The sequence below is a fragment of the Nanorana parkeri genome, unplaced genomic scaffold, assembly GCF_000935625.1.
Source record: "Nanorana parkeri isolate BGI_ZX_2015 unplaced genomic scaffold, ASM93562v1 scaffold9, whole genome shotgun sequence".
NCBI classification, from domain to species: Eukaryota; Metazoa; Chordata; class Amphibia; order Anura; family Dicroglossidae; genus Nanorana; species Nanorana parkeri.
The window spans coordinates 1,894,410-1,908,744 of NW_017306277.1; the positions used below are offsets into that span (position 1 = coordinate 1,894,410).

A 14,335-nucleotide genomic window follows, 5' to 3' on the forward strand; every position below is an offset into this window, starting at 1 on the left:
ATTTCCAATTTGCACTGCACTTCAGCCTTAAAAAGCAATAGGGAGGCTCAGGAAGCGAGAAATGACACCATCAGAGATCAGAGAAGTTGAGATTTGGATATAAATGAAGCCACCAAAATGTATACAGTATACACAAAGAATATTTTGATGTTTTCAATTATGCTAACCTCTGCTTATGCATTATTTTGTCACAAGTTATGTTTGAATTGCCCATGCTTCTTTCAGGTTTACTGGTATTTACAACCAGATCCATGAATCCTGGGACCATTGGACAGTAACAGAACTGACGGGTACCGCATTTAAAGAAAATTCTTGCAAAACGTCATTATCCCCAGGAAGCCGTATGGATCAAAGGGACGTAAACCTCTCGGAATGGGCAGGCTGCAATCTAAGATGAGATTAAAGCTTGAGAAATTTGATGAAGAGGGAACGCGTATGGACCTCCACATGCATTCAGAATATGTGAATTTTAAAATACTTTTTCCTATAGTCCATATGGTCAACGTAACAATGAATGTTCAGCTGAAATACAATTTGTGAACCTATTGAAGAGCAGCTCCCGTCATAAAGGAAAATCTATTTTTTATGCAGGTATGTTGGCCACCACATGGTTTTGGTCGGTGGCCCCTGTGTTATACAGCTGGTCAACCTTGGGATTTGAGACTGATTCTTTTAAGGGGCCTAATCATACATCCATGCTTAAAACTACATGTAGTGTCTGTGTTAAATGTGCTTGTATATAATTTGTAGCATGCTGCATTACATTTTAATATGTACGTTGCAGTCACCCCATTTTATGACTTTTTTTGTTACTTAATTTGGCATCTTTTTATCTCTTCATAGTCCTGTTCCTCCGCCTGATATGATTTGTGACTGAGTTTTGCTCAGAAATACCTTAACATACCTGATTCTCTAAGTTTTAAGTGCTGCTTTTTGTGCTCAGTGCAGTACTCTGTGCTGGGATAGCTGAGTAACAGCCACACCCCTTACCACAAGAGTCCTCATACAGACTTGTATTGCAGAGAAGGGGAGAGGTTTTGTCTGACTTGTTTAGCTCTGGTGCTTATTGGACCAGACAGTCATATTCACACACCTTGCACAACTGATGTAACAGGAAAGTGGAGGAATGACAATGAAAAAGGAGGTTTCTAATACAATGTCTATCTAACTGCATATTTATTTCTATTACTTTATTTGGACTTTTCATATTTTACCATTGGCTGGACATATGAGAATGTTAAGCAAACCTTCAATCACACACAAAAAAAAAAAACCTCAAACAGAACAAGGCAACTGAAAACCAACACTTGAGCTTATTTTGCTGCATTTATAGAGATTGTTGGTGGTAGCTTGCATTCATCCATTTGGTTATTTTTATAAACCTAATTTGGTTCAAAGTGCTTATAATTGCCTTAAAGATTGCCATATGTGTGCCCAGCATATAAGCTTCAGCCCTACTTTAGTGTACTACCCTCTACACAAATGCTGCATCCAACACCACTACTTCTATGTTGCAGATTGGAGACAGTAAGTACAATTCTGTGTCATCCTTCCTTAGGGCACTGTCAACTCGTTTTTAGAGAATTATGTGCATTACAGAATAAGGATTACAGCTCTGCTTGGTGCCTGCTGTCTGCAAGAAATGTAAGTACTTTATCAGTAAGCAGCACATTGACCTTTCTTGTATAGCTCTGCAGTCTGTGAGAAGTGTCTATAATGCAATGTAAGTAGTCTCTGCCAGTCTCCTAAAGGGCATGAGTAGGTGGACACATGCAACATGTTTTCAGGTGCATTCAGCATCCATTTGAGGTGTGTTTGATATGCTTCTGAGTTCCATCTGACCTGCTTCAGATCTGATTTGCATTTCCACTGACTTGTATGAGGACAAAAACAGTTCTGACACAAACAAATGCCTGTATTCACAAGCCCTACTATGGGCATTCAGTGTAGTGTTGCTAGCATGGGTAATCTCTATCAGTGCCTCTAACCAGTGCCTCTAATGTATGGCAGTGTTTCTAAAATTGAGAAAAGTCCATAAAGAGAAAATTTCCTCTCTATACTACTTGCAACCTTGGAGTGCTCATTGTCAGTCTGGTTGTGTGGATATAGGCATCTGCTCACCTGTTTCTCAAAAGGAACCATAGTAACCTGTAACTCTAATACTCAATGTCAATTTAAAGAGAAGATTCCACACTCTCTGAACACATTTTTAGTTACCAGATTTTACTTACAAAAACATTCGAGTCCCATGGCACTCCAGACTGACATGAACCAGTAATTCGCGGGAAGGTGCTGCAGTGACCGCAGATGGTGCCGTAAATCAATCAGTAGAGGATGAAGAAGTCACTGGCACTCCAATATTTGTTCAACCAACCCGTCTTTACTGACGTTGGAAGGTTACATCACATTGTAATGTAACCTTCCAACAGCAAAAAAGACGTGTTGGTTGAGCAAATATTGGAGTGCCGGTGACTTCTTCATCCTCTACTTGTTTACTTACAAAAAGACACAGATTAAATATTTCCTAAATCCAACAATTGTGTCTCTGTCTAACATTGTTAGACTTTTTTTAATGTGGGCAGTCTCTCTGACATTGCAGTTTCTCTGTAATAGGGCAATCTTACTGTAATGAAGATAAGTAAATGTATTTAATGGGTTAGTTAGAATTAGCAGCAGATCTGCTCAATTCACTCTGAGCTAAAGTTGACCTGGAGGCCAAAGAACCACTAACAGTATAACATTCAATGCAACAGAGTGTGCAACAGCTTCCCAAACAGAAATCCCACAGTCCAACAGGGTTCTTGCTATTAACACAGAAAAGGGTTATGGTGTGAGAATCTGTGTCTCCATAGATGTCATTCGCCTAATTAGGACATAGTATACTTCCTTAAATCAAGCTCTCCAAGTACAGTACTTCCATATTAAGCTAGTGTTGTCAGACACTGAGCTTTTCTGTTTCCTCTATGGAAAGGTTTCTGCACTTTATGTTGCACTGAATAGTGAACAGGTAAGTGGTCCTTCAGAACACTTTTTTTCCAGTGAGTACATCGGACACAGAGCATAGGAAGATGGAACCACTAGGCACACTACTGTGAATACTAGCAGTCCTCAGACTAAACACTCTGATAGTGGAAGTACCTACAGAAGTACACTATATGGTGAAAAGTTTCTGGAAACCTGACCACTTACCTATATGATCAAAAGTACGTGGACACATGGTTTGATGAGTCTGGTTTGGGGAAACTCAAGTGGCCTGCACAGAATCCTAACCTCAACCCTACTGAACACCTCTAGGATAAACTGGAATGCCGATTGCAAACTAGACCTTCTCCTCAAATGCTCTGCCACAAGGGGGGTGGGGGTGGGGGGGGGGCACTCCATATTAATGGTTTTGTAATGAGATGTCCAACACCGCTGATGACAGCTATTAATTTAAAGGGGACAGTCTGCCGAACAGTTCTACTATAAGCTGATGGTCGCTAAAGCGACCATCAGCTTATAGTAGAACTGTAAATGCCAGGTCCGTACGACGTACTGAGCTGGCCAGCTGGAAGCACTTTTGTAGCTCCGTACGACGTACGTCCTTGGCAGCGAAAGGGTTAAGACTCATCTCTTCAGGGAAGACTATCCCACCACAAACTAACCACTCAACCATTACATTCTCAAACACAGCTACCTGCTCATGTATCACTTGCCCATCCCTTTTAGATTGTAAGCCCTCAGGGGCAGGGCCCTCTTTACTATCTTGTCTTGAATTGTATTGTAATTGTAATGTATTTCTTATATTGTAAAGCGCTGCGCAAACTGTTGGCGCTATATAAATCCTGTATAATAATAATAATAATAACATAGGTGTGATGGCTAAGTGTTCCTTAAATGATATGATATACAGTTATGAAAATATGGCAAGGTAAACATGATTACTTTCTTCCTCTGCTTCACAGAAGATCGAGTAAAGTTAAGTAAGTCAATCACACAAAAATGTGAAAAATACCTAAAGAATACTTTCTTTTCAATTCTATTTAATCAAATGAGTGCTTGCTGACAATGAACAATATGCTTTTTATACATCCTATATTGCTCAATCCAAACTTGGTTGAAAGACCATCTACCTAAACATACAAGTATAACTTATTTACAATTGCATTGGAATAAAATCCATTTAGCTCCATTACCTTTCTGATCACGTAAAGGTCTCAGTGTGAAGGACTAAAGCAAAATTCTCCTCTTCAGAATGGAAATTGTTTTTCCCATTACCACAGCACAATAACTTGCCAAGAAATCAGGCAACAAATGTACCTAGACTGCCTAAGGTAATAATTAAACTACATTCTCTACAATGAAAGTGGTTCATTAGAGTTTATGTTCAGCTATGCTATGCAAGAAAGGTAAGTGTGGAGTTCTGCTACTAGGTGGCAGCAGTTCACTATTTACACCACAAACGCTTTTGCTGATTTTGGTACCTCTTACAAAAATCTACGTCGTGGCTGAGAGGTTTGAGATTTGCATTTCACTATTTTGATGAGCCTGTAAGCTTTGGGTTAGCCCAAATGTTAGCAGAAGCGGGTAATGCCACTGTACAGCTTTACGGGAGATAATAGTGCTATATAAATCAATAGACTAAACCTGTATTGGCACTAGGGTTGCCAGCTCATTCCTTTAGGACTGGAAACACATGAATTGCACAGGTTCAATGGCTTGTTAAAATAGTAATTACGTTCGCTCAGTGCCTTACATGCGTTTAATTAGAAACAGAGCCCATGTCATTTATCTGTGTTCAGTTTTAATGGGATGCGTTGACAACCTTGACTGGCACGAAATAGTTCACCTGAAAGATCACCTGACAAGCACATATGGCTGGCACTGATGAGAGCTTGAAAACAAAATGTTCTCCAAAAAAGAAAATTGTATTTATTTTGTGTACTTTTACACTGCATTATTTACCCATCAGCAAGACTGCAGTGTGGCTTTAATGTAATACCTGATAATAAGTGTGCTTGAAATAACTCTGGAAAAATCAAAAACTTACTCTTACCCCACACTGCAAGGGATAAGTGCTCACTTTTGTCTAGGGGACTCAAATAAAACAGATTTGATTATCTGGTCCTTGGTTCCGCAAGCTCCCTCTGGGCTGTAAGACCGGTCCCTGCAGAATCTTCTCTTCCAGGCTCCAATGGTCTAAGTACCCCTGACGTTATCACGTCTCATGCAGGTCCACTGACCTGCATTAGATGTGAGGATGCCCAGGGACATTTCATAGCCAGAGCGGACAGGGAAAGAGGTGAGTGCCCAACGCCATGGGATCAAAGGAGGAAAACTGCTTTATTTGAGCACTTTACACTAGCAGTATGGCGGTAGCCCCACCCCAAGGGTACATTTTTGATTTGCCTGGGATTCTTCTTTAACAATACTGGATCCCTGACCCCACGAGAGTGCTGCTCTGACCCTCATTCAAGAAACCTTGATCTTTAAAACTTATTGCACCATCCTCGTGTATTTATTACCTAGAAGATAATTTTTGTTGGGGTGCATACAACAAAGATGCATGATAGCCAAAATTAAGTAACCATCAACATCGAATAAGATTTTGGATTGCTGAAGATCAGTGAAGAATGACTTTTGACTGGTTATTTGTTACTCCATTATCATTTTTTAAAAATGATTTACAAGGTTGTACAAGGTTTACAAGGTTATTCACAAAAGGGTGAAGAGTTTGGAGAAGGGAGGAGAAGGGATCAATCTAGGATAAAATAGCTGAACTGGAACGTAAGCTGAATTGGATTGTTTACTTCTCCGGCCTTCTCCAAACTCCTCACCCTTTTGTGAATAACCCTGTTAGTCTTTTGAATAGGCCAAATTACCTATTAATGCATTACCATGCATATAAATTATATTTTATGTGTTATAATAAGTGTTATATTTGTAAACATAAATTATAAATGCTTAAGAGAACCTAAACAAAACTTTAAAAAGATTTATACGTTTTCCTAAGAAGTTAAAGAGTTGCTTACATTTATAGGAATTAGACATGTGCACTGCCAAAAAATTAGTTTTGTTTCCTTTCGTTTTAAATTCGGATTTGTGTTATTTCGTTTTTCAGGATTCGGGTGTGAAAGTCAATTCGGATTCGGAATTCGGATTCGGACGAAATTCGGTAGCGTTAGTACGAACGTTCGTTTCGTTTTCTGTTCTTATTTGTTTCTTATTCGTTTCGTTCGTTTGCAGCAAAAGTGACATTTGAGGGGGAAAAATATTTTTCCCCTTCTCTAATGTCACTTTGCTCCAACGAACGAAACGAATAAGAAACAAATAAGATCAGAAAACGAAACGAACGTTCGTGCGAACGCTACCGAATTTCGGAAATGGAAATTCGGATTCGTTTGCATTCGTTATGGCTGTAATTCGGAATTCGGATACATCCGAATGTCCGAATTTACGAAAATTCGTCCGAATTTCGATTCGGAACGAAATGAATCGCACATGTCTAATAGGAATACAAAGCAAAGATTCATGGCCAGTTTCAGGTCAGTGATTAACACACCTGGCTGTTGTCCCCGATGTTTTGCCACTGCGCACTATATGTGCCACTTACATCCTTGTATTTTATTTGTTTACTTTTTTCCTTTGGCCAGGCACTGCCTGGCCAAAAAAAGTCACCACCACTCATCAACATGCGGACAAGTTTCTTTGCCCCATGTTGACGGTATGTGGCCTGATACAGGACAAGTGAGGGGGGGGGGGTGCACGTTCATCCCCCAACCCCCTTTCCTGCGGCTGCTGCTCCGATCAAGGAACAAGTAAGCGATTTTAGGGGGGACCCACTTTTTCTTTGTTATGGTGGGGTGCCCCACGCTGTTTGAAAGAATTTGTAACTAGCTTCATGTTACTGCGGACTGTAAAAAGTTAAAAATAAAAAGTAAACATTTAATGTCACTTTTTGTGTAATAAACATTGGTTGATAAATATCCTTTAACTCATCTGAAATGAAATCTGAAAATTCGGAAAGATCCGAATCCAGAAAACGAAAAAAAAAAACATTGGTTTTCATACCCCAAAAAAAGATAAAGCGAAAAATCTGAAATGAAATATAAGGAAACACATTTTTTGCTGGCATATTGTGTGCCACATCCATCAAATATACATCACAAATGCCCAACAGAAGCAAAACTCAAAAGCCTGTGTGCACCAGCCGTAAAGAAACAGCATGTTCACTTTGAAGTTAAACACAGGGATCCTACGTCGTCCTTGCAAGCTATCTAGCATTAAATTCAGTAAAGAGTTCTTGTTTCAAAGTGCTAATCCTTAACTGCAATTACACCAGTAACAGCACAGTTACAAGAGTCAAGCATAGGGGTCTATTCACTAAGCTGCCGTAGGCAGCCGAGTGAATGACCGACCTGAAGTGAAGTGAGCCGAACACTGTTTAAACAAGGCTCCGTGTCAGAATAAAGAAAAAAAAAGACACAGCAGTGTTTCTCTCCTTGGCGGCCGGGAGCAGAAGACTCCCGGAGCGCCAGGGAGAGTTTGCTGTTTGGAGATCAGTGTCCCTGGTTAGCAGGTAACCAGGGACGCTGATCTCTCTGCAAGTGGCCGGAGTCAGCCGTAAGATCACGGCTGGCTCCGCCCAGCTGTCAGAAGCAGGCTGTCGGCCGGCCAATGGCCGGCCGCTCGGCCAGCTTAGGCTTTCAGCACGGCTCAGCTGAGCTGAGGCATTTGAGTTCGGCTCGACTAAGCCGCTCTGCCACGTTCGGGAGCTGTACAGGCTATAGTGAATAGCCCGTACAGCACCGCTTCGGTTCTACTGAACCGAAGGGGTCCTGGGGCCGAAGCTAGCCGAAGGATCGGCCGAAGCTACGGCTAGATCCTTTGGCAGCTTAGTAAATAGACCCCTATGTAGTCTATCTAGCACTGGTCTGAATTCAGCAGAGTGAATGCTGCTTGGATTCTACAGACTACTGAAAATAAAAATACAAATTAATAATAAAGACTTTATGTGATAAAACCATTGCAGCTGTTTACATACACACGGGGACATGTTAAAAATGAATACTGTGCACTTATTCAATTATTGGCTTTTTCAATAAGTTCTTTGTCAATGTCTTTCTCGAGCAGCTATAAATAAACCACCTTCCTTGAATCTCAATGTCATTGTCAATGCCACACTATAGAGAGGTAGAAGGACATTCATGGAATAAATACATCCTTCATGGAAGAAATGTAGTCAAAATACACTGAAAATACAAACATCTCACATCACTATATAATTAACCCATTTTAACCCAGATATTACTGCACTACAAGGTTTGTTTTGTAGCAAACACAAATGTCCTTAAAGCAGGGGCAAAGTGAAAAAATACAAACTTGCTGGTGGTGGAGGGGGGTAGAGATTTTTGTAAGAGACATGCAAAGACTGCCTAAAAATTATTTCTTTCTCCCCCAGCAATTTTTTATTTTCTGTGTACACTGTATGGCACACAGTGCAGCATACAAACACAGCCCATTCTCTAATATGCCGTGAACGGACCAGGTGTCAGGGAGGATGTAACTCTTGTGTGCATGCGCCAGAGGTACATAATTAGTGGGCACCAAATGCCTGAAGACGACTTCTGAGAACCTGAAAGTGTGGACTCCAGAGGGCAGTCGCAGGGGACAGTGCTGAGGACAGAAGGTTGATCCATTAGCACTGGAGAAGGGCACACTTGTAAGGTAAGAGTGCACTAATGTGCAAGTATTCTGTGCATACTTGCGCATTAGGGCAAAAACAAAAAGAATTACACACATTTCTTTTCAGGTCAAATGTATTGTGGTGTAATACTGCATTATGGCCACTAGATGGAGCTGAGCACCGAAAATAGGTAATTGAACTCAAGAAATAGAAGGTTATGGACTGCCCTAGTCAAAGTCCTGGTTTGAATCCCACTGAAATGTTTTGTAGGAATTTGAAACTAGCAGTTCATGCAAGGAAACTTACAAACATTTTGCAACTAAAGGAATTTTGCATGAAGGAGTGTTCAAATTTTCACTGTCAATGTCACAGACTGATGGACAGTTGTGTAAAATGCCTACAAGAAGTCATTTCTGCTAAAGGGGGCAATAACAGCTTCTGAGGCCAAGGGTGTACTTACTTACACCATTACATATATTGATATTTTGTTGAATAATTGATGAAAAAAAATATATATATATACATATATATATATATATATATATATATTAATATATATATATAGGCTAAATGTGTGTTTATTATTTTCTTAATCTCTGCAGTCTTGCTGGGGGTAGAATTATAAGGAGCATTCTTTGTATTGGTAAAAGGAGATAAGTGCATTTTATGACCTTGCCAAACTAATGAAGCAATATCCTAAACTGCCACTAGATGGCAGAGGGCTCCCTGTTTTGTTATGCTAAAGTATCATCAAAGGGACACAATCATTTATATGTAGTACAATAAGGACTAGTGCACATGAGTGTTTGGAATTGGAATCTGCATTTCATATTGGTTAGCAAAGAGACTTGAGCGCAGTGGTTAAAATATGAATTTAAATGTATAGATCAAAGATTTTATCATCCACTTTATGATGAATTCTGAATTCCATCGCAATTTTCTACATTGGTCTGTTCACTCATGTTCTATCTGCTTTTTATTTGTTGCATTGCTGTCAATGGGAATATGTTGAAAACTCAAGGCAAATGCATTCACAGTGTGTCTGTTATGCCTTTGAGGTCCCCCTGCCGCAATGACCTTGTAAAATCTAAATGAAATAAAATGTAAATTTGCTTGCACAAAAAAACAAAAAAAACAAATGCCCTTTAAAAGAATTATTCAAAGAACAGAAATCTTACAGTTTTCAGCCTGCCTGACTTTTGCAAATGTCTACCCTTGTCAGTTACTTTGATATGAGAGGCTCTAGGGTTACTGGCATTTCACATCCCCCCATTAAACATCCGTACTGTTCCCAAAGTTCCCATGTTTGATCTGCCGTCACAGGGTACCAGAAATGAAAGTACTTTTCCATTCACTGTGGCTTCGTATAGGAACGGCTGTGAGAATCTGTGAGAATTAGCCTGAGGCTTTATCAATTCGATTGCTTCATCAGGGAAAAATGGAGGTTGTGCCTCTGGCTCTTGAGACAGTAGCAAGTCCCTGACTAATCTTTCATTATTAATCCTATGTCTGTCTGTTACGGCAAAGTTTACATTGCAGAGTTATCTGTGAAGAAAATATACACCTTCTTCTCGTAGTAGGTAACGAGGAGAAAAACAAGGGGGCTAATTTGGGGCCTCGGCACACTTGTTGAGTTTGGGATTGCCAAAGCACAAGTGTGTATGTAGATGAAAGGTAGACTAGAAACCCATTTTCCAGTCAAGTCAAAGTTTCTTTGATGAACACATGAGTCTACAGTCGCTGATACCTTTCTAAGGGTCTATATTTTCCTGTGCTTGATGTGCATTTGGAATGCATATCAATCATGGGTCAGCAAAACCCCATTGATGTCAAAGGAGCAGTACACATGGCAGTTCCGATGCCGTGTCTGACCTGCAATGTGAAGCCTTTGTGCTGCATTTCTTTGGACACATCATGTTCTATTGCGGTTTGTTTTATCTGCAGGCAAAGTAATACATTATTGGCAGGCATTCTTGCCCAAAGCCACTGCATGTGTTTAAATGAAAAATGAAGAAAACCCATCGACATGATCCACTAACAACTAAACACAGCGTAGAAGCAGCATATGGGGCGAATTTAGCAGTGTCAATAAGCACAGACACCGAGGGACATTTCCCAACAAATGTGCATAGAAATAAGATGAAAATCAAGTTGGTTCTCATTTAGCAAAGTCTATGTGACTGTTTCTCTATGTATTTGTGACCTTGGTGCCTAGAATCCTGGCAGACAAATTTACAATGGTCTGAGACAGATTAAGATAGGACAGATTTCCACTGCAGACAGATGCACAATTAAAATGTGGTCAGGGGTTGGTTTTATTCTGTCGCAGTGCTACTTTAGAGCAGCAGAGGGAGACATTTTTGAGTAAAGCTGACCTCCTATAAAAAGAAATGTCTCATAGCCTGACCTCATGCTTCTATATAGTCTGTCTCATAATCTGCCTTACTGCTTCTATATAGCAGTGTTTGCTCTGAGACAGAACTGATCATTGATAATTGTCCCCCACTGTATTTTTAGGGATCAACCATCTGCCTCGAAGACATGTTCATATGATGTGTTTAGCAGGACAGAGGCATTCAGATGGCCCCATTTGCAGAAAATGGCAATGAGCAGGGACCTTACACGAAGCAAAGGAAATACGAGTCCATGATGGCTATGTCCTGCAGGAAAACCAAAGCCCATACAATTTCTAGTTTAAGAAAATTCAATTTAAAACTTGATTGGCTACTACAGATGTTTCCACTGTTTATGGTGTGGGCATCTAACTGATTGATGCCCTATTGGGGGGCTGTTACTAGAAGTTAAAGGGTCAGTCCATCCCTAAGCAATGTCGCAGGTATAGGTAGAATGTGGTGGCTTCCTATGTCTTTCAAGGTCTCCAGAACAAAGGTTACCCCAAAGACAAAAACAATGGTATTTCTGGGTGTTCCGACATTCCTTGTTGCATTGTATTTAATAAACATCCAACAGAAAGAACGGGGACCTTGTCCATTATTGTCACGGTGGGTCTGGGAACACAATCTCAACACAGAGGTCCTATGAGACTATAACGAATCATCGGGTGATTGATCTAACCAATAAAAAGTTAAACAACAGATACGGGTGGAATGACCCTTACTACAAATAAGTTATAACCTTCATCCTCATCAATGGGCTTTCTTTGTGTTATTTTCAGCATCTAACTAGATTAACTGTTGCATTCCACATCTAGGTTGTATCTATCTTCAGAAGGTTGCAATGGAAAGCAATAAAACGTGAAGTTATACTGGCAATTATCTTGATTGCAGTAATTATAGCAAAGATAACCTTTGGGAAAAGCAAACATTATGTCATTATTAAAGACACGGCTAATTGTTTTAGCAGGTTTTATTTGTGTAAGAGCGTATTAGAAAATATGGGCTGAAATAGCTTCTGGATTATATTTATTCCAGTGAAATGTCAGATGGAACATTTATATGATAGCACAGCTGGTTCCGAGTTTGTCACTGGTGGGCGGGCAATGCAGGTTAGAGTTTTGCCAGATTTTGATTGATTTATTAATTATGAATTATTTAAGAACAATGTTATTTTTAGCACAGCTTACTCCATGTATTTATCCAGGTAACTCAAGCAAGTTTGTAAACATAAGCCTTTACTATTTTCCTTGGTAGTTCTGCTTGAAGTGTTGTCTTCAAGTTCTAACGGTTCTGTCACTTCCAATTTCCTTCTATTGCTAGATAAAGCAATTTGCAGATATTTTCATTTATATCAGAAAAATCGTCGACAGCATTCCTTTACATTTGCATGCAGTAAAGCTCACATCTAGAAAGTTGCCTGCACATTGAAAAGGAAGCGAAGATAGCTTCTTTTATCAGCCTACCTGTCCTCACCTTTCCTTTTGGACATGTCCTTGTGTAAACACTCTAAAGACCTGTGCTGTATAAAAATGATAATTTACATTGATAAGTTATAAGCAGCTGTATATGGTTCAACCTGGGTATGTTCTCTACTTCCAACAGACAGCAGTACACCATGTTAACTAAGGAACATCCCAATCTTCTTACCACTTCTGGACCAATCATTGTGATCCCTGTTTGGATCCCAGGTGGCATTTTCCCCTTTTCTTGTTGCGTCTTATATATCTTCCTCTCAGTCATTGATAACGCAATTAATATATGCCCATACGATAACAGTTTTTGTTTGTTTTGGTCAAGTTTGGTGCAACCGGCGCTAAATGTATTACTCTAACAGCTATGTACTGTAATTATAACAATGATTTTTTTATGGTGTTATTTCTTTACAAAGAGCAGTGTCAAAATGGAAAATAGTGTGGCACTTACGTTGGTTTAGAAGCTTCTGCTTGATCAGTCTGTAGCTTTTCACCGCCTTCAACTTCCATTGTACAATACACAATACGGTTTGGGGCTAGAGACTTTAACCCTTGGACCTCCATTATTACAACCTGTAAATACGATAGAATGTGTCAGTCACTTAAGTATATGATGACAATATATACGTATATACAGTATATATATATATACCGTGTCTGGTATATACTGCAACCAGGGCCTGTGCATCTGTCCCTGTACACATATATACATTAAGAAAGATCAGTAAAGCCAATGCATTTGTCAGCCTGTCACTAATTTTTAATAGGCTGCTAGTTGCAGCTGCACGCAACATATGTGACTTCCGGGCACATTAAAAGAGGACCTTCTGCACACCCTACGGCCACTGTGTCCCTGGGAATGAGACATTTAAGATTCACATTTTGTCTTGAATTGCTCATTGAAAATAGCGGTGCACTTCCTGTCCTGTACTTAAGTCCAATAACGGTATATCTGCATTGTGAGTTCATATAAGACACTGCTGCTCATGAGATTTGGAGTAAGATTTGGAGACGTCCCTGCTATCTGGCTCAATGCTTTCCGCGGGTAAAGAGGAAGCTGAGGACCTGCTGTGCAAGTATATCCTTGCTTTTGCTTCATTCATTATGTGACTCTGTGCTTTCTGCACCTCCCCTGCTGCTTCTTGATCATTACTGCACTAGTTATCAGATCACAATGCAGCAGCTGTAATATGAGGAAGTGAAGCCCTACCTCTACCAAAATGCTCACCTCCTGCAGACCTAGACATGGTAAAAATGGGGGAAATTATTATCCGCAGAGAGCCTGTAGGCAATAATGGGGACTAGTCATTTGACTTTTGCTTGCCTTTTTTCAGCAAACCTTCCACAGTTTAATGTATATACCCATATACAGGCCAGTTTTGAGCCACATTAGGTGGTGTTAGACACAGTTTCCAATAGACTCCTGCAGTCTACTTAGATATCAGTTGAGGAGAACATGGAGAATTGCTGGATACCCTCCTTCTATGATTTCAGATGGCCTTCATGTGATTTTCTCTTTGTCCTCTGATGGCTTGGGTGTCTAGAATGGGTGTCAAATGTCCAGATATGTACACTTAAGTCATAGATATACGTGGCCATATACTTCAGATAAGGAGGTCCACTACCAAACCTTAGTCGAGTAGCCCTATTTCAATGTGTACAGTTGGCTATGACAAACCTCTGAATTTAAAATATTTTTTCCGCCTTTGCCATCAAGTCCTCATATTGGATTTTACGCAAAATAATTGAAGCTTACTCTGACAAAATATAATTAGTACAAATACAATGAAAACAATGAAAGA

At 39.9% G+C, this 14,335-nt stretch overlaps 1 protein-coding gene across 1 annotated transcript in view; it reads right to left on the reverse strand.

Annotated features, from left to right (window-relative positions):
* The window catches only part of CADPS (calcium dependent secretion activator), a 372,013-nt gene that overhangs the window by 198,798 nt on the left and 158,880 nt on the right, over positions 1 to 14,335 (reverse strand). Inside the window, exon 6 of the mRNA XM_018554448.1 lies at positions 12,985 to 13,106. Within this exon, the coding sequence (XP_018409950.1) occupies positions 12,985 to 13,106 (122 nt within the window). The remainder of the gene's footprint in view (positions 1 to 12,984; positions 13,107 to 14,335) is intronic.